This window comes from Pundamilia nyererei, unplaced genomic scaffold (genome assembly GCF_000239375.1).
Source record: "Pundamilia nyererei isolate P.nyererei 1_Seehausen unplaced genomic scaffold, PunNye1.0 scaffold00005, whole genome shotgun sequence".
NCBI classification, from domain to species: Eukaryota; Metazoa; Chordata; class Actinopteri; order Cichliformes; family Cichlidae; genus Pundamilia; species Pundamilia nyererei.
The window spans coordinates 7,548,768-7,565,147 of NW_005187406.1; the positions used below are offsets into that span (position 1 = coordinate 7,548,768).

General features: G+C 40.3%; 1 protein-coding gene across 5 annotated transcripts in view; it reads right to left on the bottom strand.

The window, feature by feature from the left end:
- Window positions 1–171: 171 nt before the first annotated feature.
- shisa6 (shisa family member 6) overlaps window positions 172–16,380 on the bottom strand; it is a 77,320-nt gene continuing 61,111 nt past the window's right edge. For 2 of the 5 annotated variants that reach the window (XM_005721920.1, XM_005721919.1), the window contains 5 exons: window positions 10,851–10,913; window positions 9,702–9,722; window positions 4,825–4,977; window positions 2,450–2,553; window positions 172–2,253 (listed from right to left, as the gene is read on the bottom strand). In XM_005721920.1, the coding sequence (XP_005721977.1) occupies window positions 1,399–2,253; window positions 2,450–2,553; window positions 4,825–4,977; window positions 9,702–9,722; window positions 10,851–10,913 (1,196 nt within the window). In that variant the 3' untranslated portion in view covers window positions 172–1,398. The remainder of the gene's footprint in view (window positions 2,254–2,449; window positions 2,554–4,824; window positions 4,978–9,701; window positions 9,723–10,850; window positions 10,914–16,380) is intronic. The other 3 variants (XM_005721921.1, XM_005721922.1, XM_005721923.1) reach the window with 3 other exon arrangements.

A 16,380-nucleotide genomic window follows, 5' to 3' on the forward strand; every position in this document is an offset into this window, starting at 1 on the left:
ATAGTGATACATGGAGAAAGAGAGCGAGAGCAGAAGACACAAACCCGAGCCTGCTGCCGTACAGTACATGGTCGCCTGCTCAACCACTGAGCTAAACCAGTGCACAGATTTGTCAAATTTGTGAAGCACAGATGAAACAGAGGTATCTCTCCAAGAACAATGTTGCATGTTTAGAAAAATATGGATGGTTTATTTGACCCTACTTTGACAAGCATTATATTCCATTTCCATGATGTTCAAGTCTTCTGAAGTCAATGAAACACAGTCTACATCCAAATATGAACAGTGGTATATCATTTGTCAACAACACATTCATTCACTTTTCGTCCTACAAACAGTTTTTGCAAAGACACACACAGTATAGTATTAATTTATCCGGTCAAATACTCGGTTAAGTGGGCTTCTATTCTGAACTCACGAAACAGTAATGGTTTATAGTTGTTTTTTAAGAATCTATTGAAAACAGACAGTCTAATATAAAGTCCATCCAGTACAGACTTGTCCATAATACTGCTTCTAGAATAGCTTATTTACAATCGTCTACTGGAAGCAAAAGAGGAAACAAAAAAGAAAAAGAAGAGAAAAAACGCCATTGCTTTAAGAACAAAACAAGCTAGCCATTAATATTAAAATTCAAAATTAATAATCAAAAACAGAACATAATGTTTTTTTCATTGATTGTGCTTTGTAACCCACAAAACCACTTCATTTTTCGAAATAGAACACCTATCAGAGGCACCAAATAGGAGTGCTGATAACATCCAGTTCAATTTCTCTCATTGAGATTCTCTACAACTATGAGTAGGACAGGGCATACAAATGGTTCCTTTTTTTCATTTATTTATATATTTATAAAGTTGTTACAGGCTCATTCTCTCAGTTCATCACCTGTGGTGGTGTTATGTCGCACAACAGAAGTCACGTAGGAATCGGTTCGTGTGTTTAACCATGCAAAGCCCTTTAAGATTTGCCAGAAAAGGTCACAGAATAGATTTGTTGGACAAAAGGGGGCTGATAAAGGCATAAACAGACACAAATGGTGCTTTCCCACTAAAACATACACAGAATGGTGCCAAAGCCTGTGGATGAATAGGATAGGCAAGACAGTGGAAATAATAGTAGGCAAGTTAGCAGGATAATACTACACCTTCCCCATCCATAACCTCCTCTGGCTTCAGATCTGGCTGGGCCTGTGTATGCAATGTACAGTGTAGCTCGTTTTCCCGGTCTCTCACAGTAAGTAAGTGGAAGTTCTTGGTCCTGGAATCTCTAATTTGGCAGAAGCCTTGGTCAAAGAAAGCAAAATTGCCACCATCCTACTCTAAAAGGAGGCCAATATACCACCGTTTGTCAATCAGACCCAGCCCCTGGCATTCAGCAGTGAGTATTCCTGAACATTTACACAGTCACCTCAGTCTTGCTGCCTGTGCGGTAGTGCTGTGGCTGTTGTTGCTGCTGCTGGTGGTGCTGTGGGATGTAGTGGAGTTGTTCCACAGTGTGAGTCCGTCTCGAGGCAAATGCCTGCCTCTTATTTGCTGTCTGGTTCATGGCTAAGGTGTTGGAGTGCCCACTCCCGCCTGCTCCCTGTACCCCACTTCCGCTGCCTCCACCACCGCTGTTGTTAGAGGCACTGGGATGGGAGTGCATTTTGGTCATCTTGTAGCGATCCATTAGAGGCGTAGTTGGAATGAACACGTCTGTGTGTGAGATGGCCCGTGATATTGACTTGTCACTGCCATAAAACCCGCCAGAGATACTGCTGACCATGCCGCGCTTCAGCGACCTCATCAGCTTATCTGGCGAGAGCAGAGGATCCTGGGACAGGAGGCGGTCTTGTGAGTATAGACGTTCTTGTGAATAGAGGCGATCTTGGGAGTAGTGGCGGTCTTTTGAATAAAGATGTTCCTGTGACAGGAGTCTGTCCTTGGAGTACATACGGTCCTTGGAGTAGAGGCGATCTTGGGAGGTGTGGCGGTCCTGTGGAAGAAGACGCTCCTGGGATCGAAGACGTTCAGCAGATAGGAGCTGTTCATCGGACAGGATCCTACCTCCGTACAGGGAAACACCGTTAGAAGACATGGTATAATCTTGCTGGGGGGCTCTTTGAGGGGACAGGACACGATCTTGGGACATAGCCCTCTGGACACGACGGGGCCTCTGCCTCTGCTGAGACTGCTGCTGTGAGGACTGTGACTGCGGAGGGGCCTGGGAGATGGAGGACTGTGGGGGCTGGCTCTGCTGTTGTTCCCGGTGCTATCGAGCAAAAGACGGATGAGGTGAGTTTATTCATAAACTCAGGGGTAAGATGCTCTGCTGCCGACTACTTCAGAATAACTTCTAACATTTAAATCTGGAAACTTGTGCTCTTGCATCATAGATACATAAAACTCGATAGTACATGACCTTGTTTGGAAGCGTGCACTATTGAACGGAACACTTCTGTACCCACCTGTTCTTGACTCATTTTGAGAACATGAAGGGGAAGAGTGCTTCTTGCTGCCAGGTCGGGCAGGTGGCGCTTACGAGTGTAGTAGTCTTCGACTTCTTTATCTGCTGCAGAGGACACAGTGGGAAAAAAAGACACGAAGTGAAGAGGCAATTCAAGGAGCGAAAGAAAGAGAAAACACGGGTAGGTACAGAATGCTAGGGGAGAAATCGTGTAACGTGGAATTCGAGAACACGGCACACAATGCAGAGAATAGTGTTGGGAGACCCATCGTATTTCACCTTTCCAAGCTCATAGAGGGGAATAGAAAATAGAGGCAGAGTATCACAGTCAGACCACATTACATGCTAGGCACATAACATCCACATATCCAGACTTGATCAGGGATGCTGCAGGCAGTTCTGGCTGTGGGGGATAACTTTTCAAAGGTCATTTGAAAGTCTATAAACAAAAAACATCATATACAGACATGGAGGGAACCACGCAGGCACCTCACATATATGCATGCTGGAAATCTAATAGGATTATTACACAATCACATCAACACTGAAGCTGGGAGTGTTTCATATAAACTCGAGTGGGGGTTTTCTTTCGTATTCCTGTGTGCAACCAACAAAAACCTCCAAACCAAACAATGAATATAACATGCATTTAAAAGCAGATCAAAAAGACAAGAATACATTTGCAAAGACGAAGTGTAGGAGTGAATGTAGCATTAAATTCATGCCACACAACAAAAACACATGCACAGAGATCTGTATCGACCAAATAAATACATAAAAAACACACACGCACACACAAAGTGATGCACATTTACAAAAACTTGACATCTGGTCATAAAGACAGTAGCATAAACCATTCAAAAATGGAAACATTTATAAGTCTGTGAATGAGCGTTTAACCCGCACAACAAGAGACAGGTGAATGCCACTGCCATTGATGGTAGAAAGGTATAATGAGAGCAGATCTCTCCACCTTATTGAGAATTCGTAGATGGCTTTTCGGTGCGAGTCTGTCTTTTTCAATAATGGTACAGCAGTGTTCACACCACCTGTCCAAATTACTCTCATCCAAATCCCCTTCAGCGCCGAGTCACGGGTGCTTGCTGCAAATCGATTCATTATGAGAGATAATAAAACAAGATGTTCCTTTCTCAAGCATAATAGTCTTCAAGATTTGGGCAGCGCATTGCAAACTCATCAACCATATTACCAGAGTGAATGAATAACTCATGATATATAGTGTCCTGCACTGCAATGGGCTAAGTGCTTTTTTTCTCTTCAGTTTGATACCAATTTGCATTAATAAGCAGTACCATTCTTCTTTTATTATCTCAACAATGAAAACTCCGCTCGATGTTCCCTCCAGCGCAATCCGGCATGATCTATCATTGTGCAGACACTAGTTGAGCAACAAAAAGAAACAGCAGAGCCTTTTGGCTATTTGCTGCAGCAAATAATTTGCTTTTGAAGCAAAAAGAAAGTTGGGAAGACTGAAGGAAGGACACCGCCAAGGGATATTTTTCCATTTCAGAACTGTCTCTTTGGTGGGGTCCTATCTCTGACAATTGAATTCATTTGGTTTTGTTTTACGGTCCATCAAAAGCTATTATGTTAATTCTCACAAGCATTCTTCAAATAAATTGTGGTTGTTTTTATTTCTCCAAAACAACTGAGAACCAGTAAATACTACTGCAAACTTGTTTTACCATTTAGTTTCAAATGGTGCCTGGCAGCTCTAAGTGGGAGCCAGTGCAGAGCGACCCCTGACGGGATGAGTTGTAGATGTCCATCTTTCATTTTGACTTGAGCCAGCAGCGAAGCAGGACGCTCATGATGAAACTACACAAGCCGTAACGGATATTTGTATTTCACTTAGAGAATAGCATGAGACGAGAGCTCATTATGCTGTAGAAATTCACCAAAGAAACGCTAAATTAATACCGAGCCAGGCCAGACGCAAGAAGCCGCTGATATATGTGTGATTCAAGAGAAATCATGGCTGCAGCGAGGGAAGCAGGGAATATCAATGAATCAGAGGTTTTTTTTGAGGTTATTAGGCTGCTTTTTTGACAGCTCAGAGTTGAGAAGGGGATACTTTCTGGCTTTAATTCATAGTGCCCTCCATCCACTTAGATCTTTAATCAACGGCGAGCTGCAAAAAGTCCAAAACAACATATACGGGTACTTTTTTCTACAGTTTAATGTCCCGAGTTACAGCAGGTGAGCCATTGTTACATCTGAAATACTTCAGAGCCCTTCAGAAAGTCCCAGCCTGGAGTCAGGAAAGCACACTTAATGCAGTGTTTTTATCATGCAGGGCTTTAGGATCAGGGCAGGGCGCCTATTCTTGCATTATTGCAGTGAACTTGGACCTACTGAGTTTCTTCAAGGACGAGAACCGGTTGAGGTCGGCTTTGACGGCCGCCTCGTAGGAGGGTGGCAGGTGTGACAGGCTCTGGAAGGAGCGTGAGAAAGACAGGTCGTAGGGCTCCGTCTGCGAGGTCAGGATGCCACTTATCCGATTGTTTTCTGGAGACACATACATACATATACAGACACAGAAGAGGGAAAAAAGGGGGGGAAATGGGCAGGCTGACGTCTCCTACGCCAACCCCCCAAAAAAGGAGACCCCAGGCAACAATCACAGAAAGACCACCTGCTGTGAAGAAAAAAGAGTGAGCTGGCAGACAGGCTGGAGTTTCAGCTGTACAAATATTTGCTGGAGGCAGAGGTCCTTTGAAATAATCTCCAAATTAATCTCGTCAGTATAAAATAATAATTCCAACCAGTACACTGAGTACATGGAAGCCCTGCTCCTCTTCTGGGAGTTTTGGGGGTTGTAGTGACCTAAGAAAAAATCTATATTTGTACAAATACACATAAACTCACACATGAGTACATATAAAATATGTTTTGAATAGCTGGTTTTATAAACCAGATAGAGTTAGCAGCTTACATTTCATACTTTGTATCTCTGAGGTGTGAGTCTTTACTAACTCTAACCCTAGACAATCAGAATATGTAGTTTTTGTTTTGATTAAGTTGTTCTCCTGTGTCTTAGCAATCAGGGACCAAAGAAAATAATCATTCTAAGTGACATGAACTTTCTTTCTTAATAGTCTATTGTGCCTTTCTCCACACTATAAGGGTAGGGCAGAGTTAGAGTTATCCCTTATGGTGACTAACCTCAGAGGGTTAAAGAAAGAAACTTCTGAAGGAAGGTACATGTGAAAGGGTTGGAGAATGACTGAGATCGATTTTGAGAACTATCACACTTTATTTTGCTGAAATAGAAAACCCAGTCCACTCGTACTAAAGTGGAGTGAGAGAGTTACGTATCCTGTTGATATTTCAGTAAACTAGACTATTAAAGATAGTCATGGCTATAAAACATTTCTTATTTGATAACCCTTAACATTAAAGCCAAACGGGTTGTGTAGGTTCCCCTATGCCAAAGCTACTCTAACCCTTCTAGACACGACACCCTAGGTCCTTTGGTATTAAGCACCAAGATATTAGGACCAGATTCTTTTAGTCATACAAGTTGCAAGGTGGAGCGTCAAATCAATTAGACTTGTTTTTCCAGCACATCCCACACATGCTCAGTTAAATCAGATGGGAATCTGGAGGCTGAAGGACACCTTGATCTCTTTGTTACATTCCTTAAACTATCACTCCAAAATTGTTGTATTCTGGAACCACATATTATCCTGCTAGAAGATACTTTCTGCCTAATAAAGCCTACTACCTTTCGACAGGTGCTGTTATTACAAATGATGGAACTGAACTGACCTGATTTTAATGTTGTAACTTAGTTGAAATGCTTCTATCACTTTGGTTGTAGGCTTTCTATGGTTTGTACCATAGCTCTAAAGTTCTAAGTCTTATTGTCTTAATCATACCTCTGTCCTTTAAAGTTCAGCATAGTTTGCTGAGGAAAAAAGTTGAATATCTGCCTTTAAGAAACTGTTGCATATTTTAAAACTCCAACTTGTTGGTGCCAGTGATGGGGGAGTATAGGCGGACACATCAGCCACTCAGTGAGTGTTTGGTGTGGGACTGACTTGACAGGCGATGCGGTGGTTTGACGGGAGGAAACAGTGGTCCAAACAAGGAGAGGCAAGGAAAAAATAGACAACACACCAAACAACAGATGTGTGCTGGAGAGTGACCCTGCTTGTGACAGTGCTGTGATGTGAACTGGGACAGGGACGGGAGCAATGCCTGGCTGCCTGTTGTTGGTGTGATGTGAGATGATGCCAGGAAGACGAGGAAGGTGGGGGTGGGGGACTGGACCCAAGCCTTCTTTTCTTCTCACTCTACTCCTTCTCTTTATCTCTCTTTTTCACACATGTACACACACAAACATCCGCAGTCTGTCCCATTCCACTTCCCTCACTCTGTCAATCTTATCTGTCTTACCATGCTGCCACCCACTTTCCTTTGCTCCTTAATTCTTTCTTGTCCATTCAGTATTCCCTTCTCTCTCATTTTCTTTCCCACTCCTGCTCTATCTAGCTTTCCCCTGCAAGCTCTGAGTCTGTCACGCAGTGCAGAGCAGCGGGCATGGGTGTGACTCCACACTAGCCTCCAAACGACAGATAAGAATAGTGTTTTTAGTAACTGCTGCAGGATGGAGAGATGGAAGAGAAAGAGAACAAGAGATGGGGATAAGAGAATCAAAAAGAAACAAGAGACTGAAATGCTCAGTTGTGGTCACAAGCTTACGCGTATTCATTATGGACATGAACGGCAATAATTTGTTTTTTTTTTAAATAAATTCTTTGAACTGTTCCTTTTAGGGGTGAAATGATTGTGCATGATTGTACATCCATAATGACTTCTTTTGGATTGTCTCTAAAGCACACAGAGTCAAAGTTATCTATACAGGCTCAAAAGTGTACATACAGCTCATTTAAATTGACACTAACGTCACTAAAGATGTAGATGGTAAATGGCCTGGTTCTTATATAGCACTGTACACAACTACATTCACCCATTCTATCCAACATTCACACTCTGATGGATGCATCAGAGACCAACTTCGGGTTATCTGGCATGCAGACTGGGCAGATGGAGACTGAACCACCAACCTTCCAATTAGTAGGTGACCTGCTCTACTACCTGATCTACACAGTCGTTCCTCCAAATTATTAAAAATTGATTAAAGAAATAAAAGCTCATGACATTAATGCCTATGATGAGCGTATGTAAACTCATGACCACGACTGTAAGAAGGAACGAGAATAAAGTAGCACGGACGGCAGCATGGCTGAGTGACTGCAGGGGGTCCTGGGAGCTGCAGGGGGGGAGATTGAAGTGAAAAATTTGTGAGTGGGTTGTCTTCCACAGCTGCATTAGTAAGTGGGGAATCAACTCAGACTGTGGCATGCTGTTAGCTATCTCATTAGCAGACATACTTTATGTTTAAACACAGTAAAGCCACACAGATGTGGCTCCAAGACTTAAATAGTTGAAAAAAAAATCAGCAGAAGATTTTACGTGACAAGATTATTAATATGTGATTGTTTTCTTATTGCCATTACAATGCAGTGAAATAGCCAAAACCAACAATGAACTGGTCTCACTTTCTTACTTGCTTACTTAGAAGCATAACTCTAAAGCATATAGTTAGGGCTGGACCAGGTGACCCTGAATCCTCCCTTAGTTACGCTGCAATAGACGTAGGCTGCCGGGGGATTCCCATGATGCATTGAGTTTTTCCTTTCCAGTCACCTTTCTCACTCACTATATACCTGTTATTAATCTCTGTCTCTCTTCCACAGTATGTCTTTATCCTGTCTTCCTTTTCTCACCCCAACCGGTCGCAGCAGATGGCCCCGCCCCTCCCTGAGCCTGGTTCTGCCGGAGGTTTCTTCCTGTTAAAAGGGAGTTTTTCCTTCCCACTGTCGCCAAAGTGCTTGCTCATAGGGGGTCATATGATTGTTGGGTTTTTCTCTGTATCTATGAAGCGCCTTGAGGCGACTTTTGTTGTGATTTGGCGCTATATAAATAAAATTGAATTGAATTGAATTAAAGCCCAAGCTTGGCACTGTGCCACTTACACTGCAGAGTTTATGTCAGGCAAAAACTTGTTGTTTTTTCATTGGCTTACTATTTTCAGTTTCAGTTATTTAGTCAACATGCAGTAGTGTTAGTTCATTCTCATTCACACTTGTTGACACGTTTTATTTTATTATTAATTGTTTTTAATCTGCTTTGCAGCTGTTAGCTGTTCTGATTTTAACTTCATAACTATTGTGATATAGTTTTGAAAAACAATAATTATGAGTTGTATCAGTCAAATCTATAGCTATAACTACCTGTAACTTTGATTATTGTGTTGTTTTTTTCTGGCAAACCCAAAGGCGCTGACTATGTAACATAACCTTTGGTCATAGTAATGACATGAATGACATGACAGTTGATAAGAGCAGCAGTCTTTCAGAATTAAATAACAGTATGGTGTTATGTCCACACAGATGCAGAATTTTAGATGCAGAATTAGTAGGTATCAGTACGTTTACTGACAGTGGCACTAATACTGCTCTGAAAATCAACTCAGGGGATACAAATGTCCAAGTAGAACATTCTGAACCCTAAACTTAAAGGATACCCTGAGTCACAACGACAAATGCTCATCATTGATGAGAACCACAGGTGACCACGAGAAACTCGTCTCATGGAAGACAGAACATAATTTTGCAACATAAAATAAGCCTAATTGGATACATCAATGAAATGGAAGAAGATAACAACTGATATAAGAGCCTGTCACACAAAGCATTTACATAATTTCGAACAGAATTACACACAAAGTACCAGTCCTCTTACGTGTAACACACATATGTGAGTGTCCCAGTGAAGCTGGGCTCTCAGTAAACTGGCTGCTTGTCAGTAAAAGCCATTCTTATAAAAACCAGCATTCAAAATTGTTGATTTGGTTTTGGTCTTTCTGATGGATTTTTTTGACAGTACGAAAAATACTGCATAAATATAACATAAATAATTTTCTACTGTAACTCATCAGCTTGTGTCCCTGATTCCTGTTGGCCCACATGACCAACAACAAACTGTGCTGTCAAAGCAAAGATCAAACAGAAACACTTGCTTGAATCAGGTCTGAAAATACACTCGTTTCAGTCAGAGAAAGGAGGAAACAAAGGTAAGAGTCGTGGTATGTACACAAATGTGTGCTGGAATGCAGTGAATGAATATTCAAACTAAATTAAACATATGTATGCATGACTTACCACGTCTCAATGATCGGTGAGCTACCGAAACCCAAATGAAAAACAAATATTTCAGAAACATGTTGATGGTAAGAGAAACAGAACCTATTCCTGAAAGACCTTCTGCATATTCAGCACAGCCAGTACAGAAAATCTCCCCTCAAAATTATTCTAATGAAAACAGCTTTTAAGTCCAGAGGCATGCTATGTACACTTGTGTGTATGATTGTGCATTTTCTGCTCTGATATGGAGCAGTATCTCCTGGTTGTTTCAGTCAAGGGCCGCTGGGGGGGTTGTGGCTGTGGGTTTTTATCTGGAAAATACACTGTGTGCCAAAACTTGAAGGATTTCTGGCAGCTTGTGATCAAAGTGTCTGTGTTAGATGTGTTGAAATGGATTTTTCATGTTTTCCATAGATCTCCAAGGCATTTGTTCCCAGTATGCAGTTTTCTTATCTATGCGTGTGATTCTGTGTGAGTCTGTGGATGTATGTGTGTGGACTACGCGGTCAGTTGTGTCCATAAAGAAGGAATGAGTCTGTCTGCAGAATTTAGCTATGGCTCCAAAGTGCCTCAACGATAGCAGGTTTTTAATGTTTGTGGTTGAAACAAACAGTATAAAAATCACACGGTGAGATCAGGGCAATGTAATAAATGCACAAGGCAGGGAAAATTCAGCTCAATGCCGCTTTTTCTTTTATCTTTGCTATCTTTCCTCTTTCCTCTCTTACACGACTGCTCAACTGGCAGACTGTGACCACAGGCCGCCTCAGCTCCCTCAAAGGAACAGCTGATTAACTTGAGTAATAAAAGCTGATTCACGGTACTGCTCCTCTCAGGCACCGTGAAGTTATGGTGATAACTTTAGTTTTTCAGGACAACAGTGGAGAACATTGTCGTGGGATGGGATGACCTTGACAGAGCATTACGTTGTTTTCACTTTAAAGAAAGAGAGACAGACAGCCGACAACTACTGTCTCTTGTCTCTCAAAGAAAAAAAGTGCCCCCATTTCAAAAATTAAAAATGAAGAAATTGAAAATTAGATCAGTTCAATGAATTTACCCCATTAAACATATTAAGAGCTGCATTCTAGACTTCCAAACATTTGAAACATTGAACTGACCAGGGAATTTACTTGCATAAGACCCTTTCCCTCTAGTTTTCCTTACCATTCTTAGGTGTGCGTGTGGGGCTACCTAGAGCCACATGGTTATAGTTGTGCTGATGGGTACCTGCAATGACAAAAGCAATGAAAGATCTGTTCAATGTTCACGAGGAATGCTCTGTATGTTCTAAAACACAGACTTCAAGCAGTGTGAGGGTGATAATTAAAGAGATAATTCACTGAAGAAGCTGGAAATGTTGTCTTCTAGTGGCACTTGGAGATATGCTTTTTATATAATTCACAAAATATAGATCTATGTAGAAAACATTGTGCATTTTTAATGGACTTTTATAGTTTAAATAAGACACGATGCCGCAGTTACTTTCCACACTTGCGTGTAAACCTATTCACTGAGTGAAATATCCCTTTAATTTCCTCAAATTAAGAAAAGACATGAGAGACTGTGTGATGAGTAAATCTAAATGGAGTCCCCTGTAAGCTTGACATTAGCCTGCAAAATATGTTTACACCAGACATATTTTGGAAAGTAGGCTAAAACAGACGAAAGGAAAAAAACAGAAATATGGCATACAACATCCTGTCCTGGAAAAGTCAAGAGCAATTACTGTATTTTTTGTAAAGTGTATTATTTAAGAATAAAGACGCGCATTTATGCATTCATCATTACAAAAGATCCATGAACTGCAGTGCTGCAGGTGCATTTGAACACAGGAAACCACCAGTACAACTACAAATGAACAGAGAAAGACATTCTGGTTTAAAATTATATGACCAGTACACAAAAATACACAGTGAACCTACCAAGAGAGGTTTTGCACCAACATTTTTACATAAGCAATGACCAAGCAACTCATTAGAAATGAAAGTTATATTGAACTCACATAAAACATACTTTTTAAAACAGATTTCTTTTAACCTCAGATAAAAGTAGTTAGCAAAAAAAACAAAACAAAGCCAAACCTTCAGAGCAAATTTCAAGGTCTGCAGCCTGTTTACACTGAGCAATTTTTACCTGTTCATGATGAAGTCTGACTATCATGAGAGAAATTAAGTGAAATCGGTCATTGGTCATCACTTACCAAAACAATTTGTTTTACACTGAAGCCAACCAAGAAATCCCAGAAACTTAGGGGCAGTGTTTGTCAGCTGACTTGAAACCATTATCATACTTTTATTTACAAAAAATAAAACAACAACAACAAAAAACAGTTGTGGAAAAGAAAACAAAATCCAAACTCAGAAAGAAAAACTATGGAAGAAACACAAAAAATGTTATGACTCATACAAAGAAGGAGCTGATAGTGTTCCCCTGCTTTGGTACATAGTTTTTCATATTTAAATCTAAGACGGTGAAGTTATTGTACATTTTTGTGCCACCAGCTAACTTGCTAACATTGAATGGTATCAGCTTACAGGTCGGCTAGCGACACTGTTATGAACAAATAGTGAAGGATTTAGATTCCTCGGTGATGGGAGCTGTGAAGTGCAGTGACCTTCAGAGATACCACATCAGTAGCATTCTGAACTGTACTGTCAGCAAAACATTACCAGAGCACACAATTACACAAGGTGACAAATATGTTTCATGTTGTTTGCTTAGCTAATTTAGCTAATTAGGCTAGCATAAGCTTTGCCCTGGTTGCTTCCCAAATCGTGTTCTTGTTAATCTGAATTTTTTAGCATGCATATTATACAGTTGTGTGTTATCTGACACGGTCAAAAATCAAGCCCAGTGTTTGTCCAGACAGGTCATGACTTCAAGCTCAGCCAGAATCCCAGCAGACAGTCCGTTTTTTCCACTGATGTTCTGTGCTGTAGGTCTTACTGCTGCCATCTCTATCTCTGGCTTTCCACATATGTGCATGGAAAGGCAGTAATTTTTCAGGATGAGTATGCATCAGAGTGATTAATATGTTTCTTATGGATAATGTTTGTACAATATATTTGGGATGTGTTTTTGAACTTGTAGTCTTTGGAATGGACTCTGCAAACTTAACATGCACTGGTTAAGTTTGCAGAGTGATAAAAGGGATAATAATCTCTGGCCATTATCCCTTTTTTTTCTGTCTCTGCAAGGAAGCTCTAATCAGTAGTAACAGTCAAATGTGTTATCATTTGAGTAAGCAGAGCCTTTTTAAATTTCATCTCAGAGGATAAACAACAGTTGGCCCCAATCACCTATCCATCCTGCTGTGCTGGAGAGTTTGTGGGATGACAGGGAATGTGATGCAGTGGTATGGTGCTCGCCTTGGCACCGCACCGTGGAAGTGCTTTAGTTGAAAGATGGGACCTTTACTGAGCCCATTGTACTGAGAAAGTTGATGAATGACAGCTATTCTCAGCAGCGTGGGTTTGTGTGTTTGTATGAGAGGGGAAGGCAGCAATAGATGGAGACCCCAGTGTAGAGTGTTGCCATTGCAACACGTTCATTTGCTGTCTGCTGCTGTGCCTGTTTAAAAATGCATTAGAGCCAACTGCTGAAACATCCATTTACATCTGTCACATAAGTGAAGAAGGAGAGTGAGGCCCGACGCTCTCACATCATGGGTTTCAATATTTGCTCGAGCTATAGAGATAGATGAGATGTGTCTTCTGTGTGTTCCTCCACTGGCTTTTTCTTTTTTCTTATCAGTGCTTAACAGTGACTCACAGAAAAGATTATTCAAGGGGATAAATTCACAGACTTCAGAAACTGCTTCTTTGGAACATATTAAATGAACAGCTTAGTAATATAAAGCCATGTATAAAAAGCTATGTCTTTTTAGTTACTATATTATCTGTATCTGTCACAACAGATCTTTCGTTTTTACTTGTCCCTGGTAGCACTATCGTTCATTATTAATGATCTATTATATCACAATAATGCTGCTTATTTTACTAATGCATCAAATCAATGTGTTCTTCACTTTTATCTATGGTCTATGACCATGCGGTGGGGTGTATTGCTGGTGGACCAAAGAAGATGTTCAGATTACTGTCATCCTCATTTCTAAAGTCTTCTCCTATCTATGTTAGAATTCAGGAGAAGACCCCTAAAATGAAACCCCTCCTGATCAGGAATACGCCTGCCAAAAAGAGAGATTTCTTCATTTGTTGGTGTGATTAAACAGGTGTACTCACACTAGGCTCATTTGAATCCCAAAGTCCAATTCCTTTGACTAGTGTGTTACTTTGACTAATTGCTGAGCACTGTGTCCGGGCATGCTTAAGTGTACTGTGACTGTGTCACCACTTACAAATGAAACCACAAAACACATAAACTAGGGAAGCTAATTTTACTGTGAAAAAGCACTTATCAAAAGCTTCTCTGTGCATGAAAGTGAAAGAGAGTGAGAGGATATGACTTGCTGAGACAAACTGAAGTGCGTTCAGGTCATTAAATGACAACAACAAGGCAACTATTTTGTGCGCTGCAGGTGGCACACCAAGAGAGCTTGAACTAGTTTAGCTTACAAAATAATTATTATTATGAAGTATACTACTGAATTATTTCACCTAAAATCAGTGTTTGAGAAACTTGCATCAGATTTATTGTTGATTGATGCAATTGATGTATTTATTTGCAAATTAGGCAGTGAGACGCTTCTATTATGGTGTCTGGATGAATACCTAGAGAAAATAAAGTATCAATACTACTGATACAAAGGCTTGTTTTGAGTAGTGATGCCAGGAATGACTGGATCACTACAACCAAGACTTTCTGTCTCTGCTAAAGCTCACTGCATCTACTTTAGCTTATTAGTATAAACAATTCATGAAATAAACATTTTTGGTATGTCACTGAATAGTAGAGCGACTTGTGAATGAATGTGCATGTGATTATGCTAATCTTATTAAAGGTGACTAGTAAAACAAAATGTGGTTGACAAACTGGTAATTACATAGCCCTTTCACTACTCTACCTGAGCATTCAAAGTAGCGTGCAAGCCACATTCACACACTTCATTCTATGCCTCAAGCACTTCCTCAAAATCACACATGGACACATTGAGGGTTAGACACTTTAGCATGCAGACTGGGGGGAGGCAGGGATTCTGATTAACAGGCGACCTGCTCTACTTCTAGCCAAGGCATCCTGTGTCTGGGAAAACCCTCAGTAATGGTGATAATTTAAGAGAAACAGCCTTTTAATGACACATACAGGGTACATAATAGCAGATTAACTTCTTTTAATTATTAAAAACTGCTAATGACTATGGCCCAGGTATCAGTTGGTGCTGGCGTGGACAAAACTGCTATGATTTCACTTGATCTTAATTCCTATACTGCAGAGTAGACACAGGATGCCTTATCATAGCGTGCACAGAGTGCATGCATTTAAATCAAACATGGTTAAAACTGGTCCATTTCAATCTAACAAAGAAAGCAACAACCCCGCCCTATCCCCACCCCCAGGAAAAAAAACAAAAACCAACATGCAGTATTATGTTAATGAGTCACAAAGTGAATGACTCATCTCTGCAAACAAACTTTTTCTGTAATGAGCTACAGCAGGTGACAAGTAAACATCTGTGCTGTGCATAATTTATTTTCTTCATTTAATTCAATTCAGCTCAGTTCTATTTTATTTATAATGTATTTATATAGCGCCCAATCACAACAATAGTTACCTCAAGGCGCTTTATATTGTAAGGTGAACTCTTGCAGTAAATCATGAAGGGAAGTAGAGAAAAATTAATTAGAGTGTAGAATACACACTCTAATATTAGTTACTCCAGTAACACATGAACATCATATAGTTTCAGTTAATTCATATTCATGACTGATTTATATGTTCTGGCTTGTCTTCCACATTGTGTCTTTTGTCCTGTCTTCCCTCCCTCAGCCCCAACTGGTTGCGGCAGATGGCTGCTGCCCATGAACCTGGTTCTGCCAGAGGTTTCTTCCTGTTAAAAGGGAGTTCTTCCTTCCCACTGTCATCAAATGCTAAAAGGGGGTTGTGTGATTGTTGGGGTTTTCTCTATATTAGTGTAGGGTCTTTACCTTACAATATAAAGCACCTTAAGGCATTTCTTGTGATTTGATGCTGTATAAAATAAAACTGAATTCAATTAAATTGAATGTTTTTGCTTTTAGAACTGAAATAATATTTTCATTCTTTACTGATAAACACAACACTAACAGTAAGTATTTATTGTATATTTAAAAATCCAAATGGTATTTAAGCCAATTCCACAACATAGATTAGACTTTTTTAAGTCATTATTTTGGACAGTATGATATCTTTTACCAGGCCTGGTAAAAGATATGTTCCACTTCAACATGTTTTCAGAATAAGGCTGCCATTTCCACAAAATCCTAGAAGATTAAAAAACATCTGATTTGAAAATAAGAAACATGTTTTCAGTTGAAAAGTAGTTAATTGAGGACAATTGTGGAGAGGTCATCACCAACCATGTAAACTGCATGCAGTTCACGTGTTGTTGCGCATGAAATGTGTAGTTTCAGTACACACTACCCAGCAAGTTTTTAAAAAGTGACAAACTTCAAGAAAAATGGACCGTGCTGATAGGGGAACTCATCATTGAAGGATATTATGTGTCTCTACTGTAAAAATTTGAAAGCAACAGAAC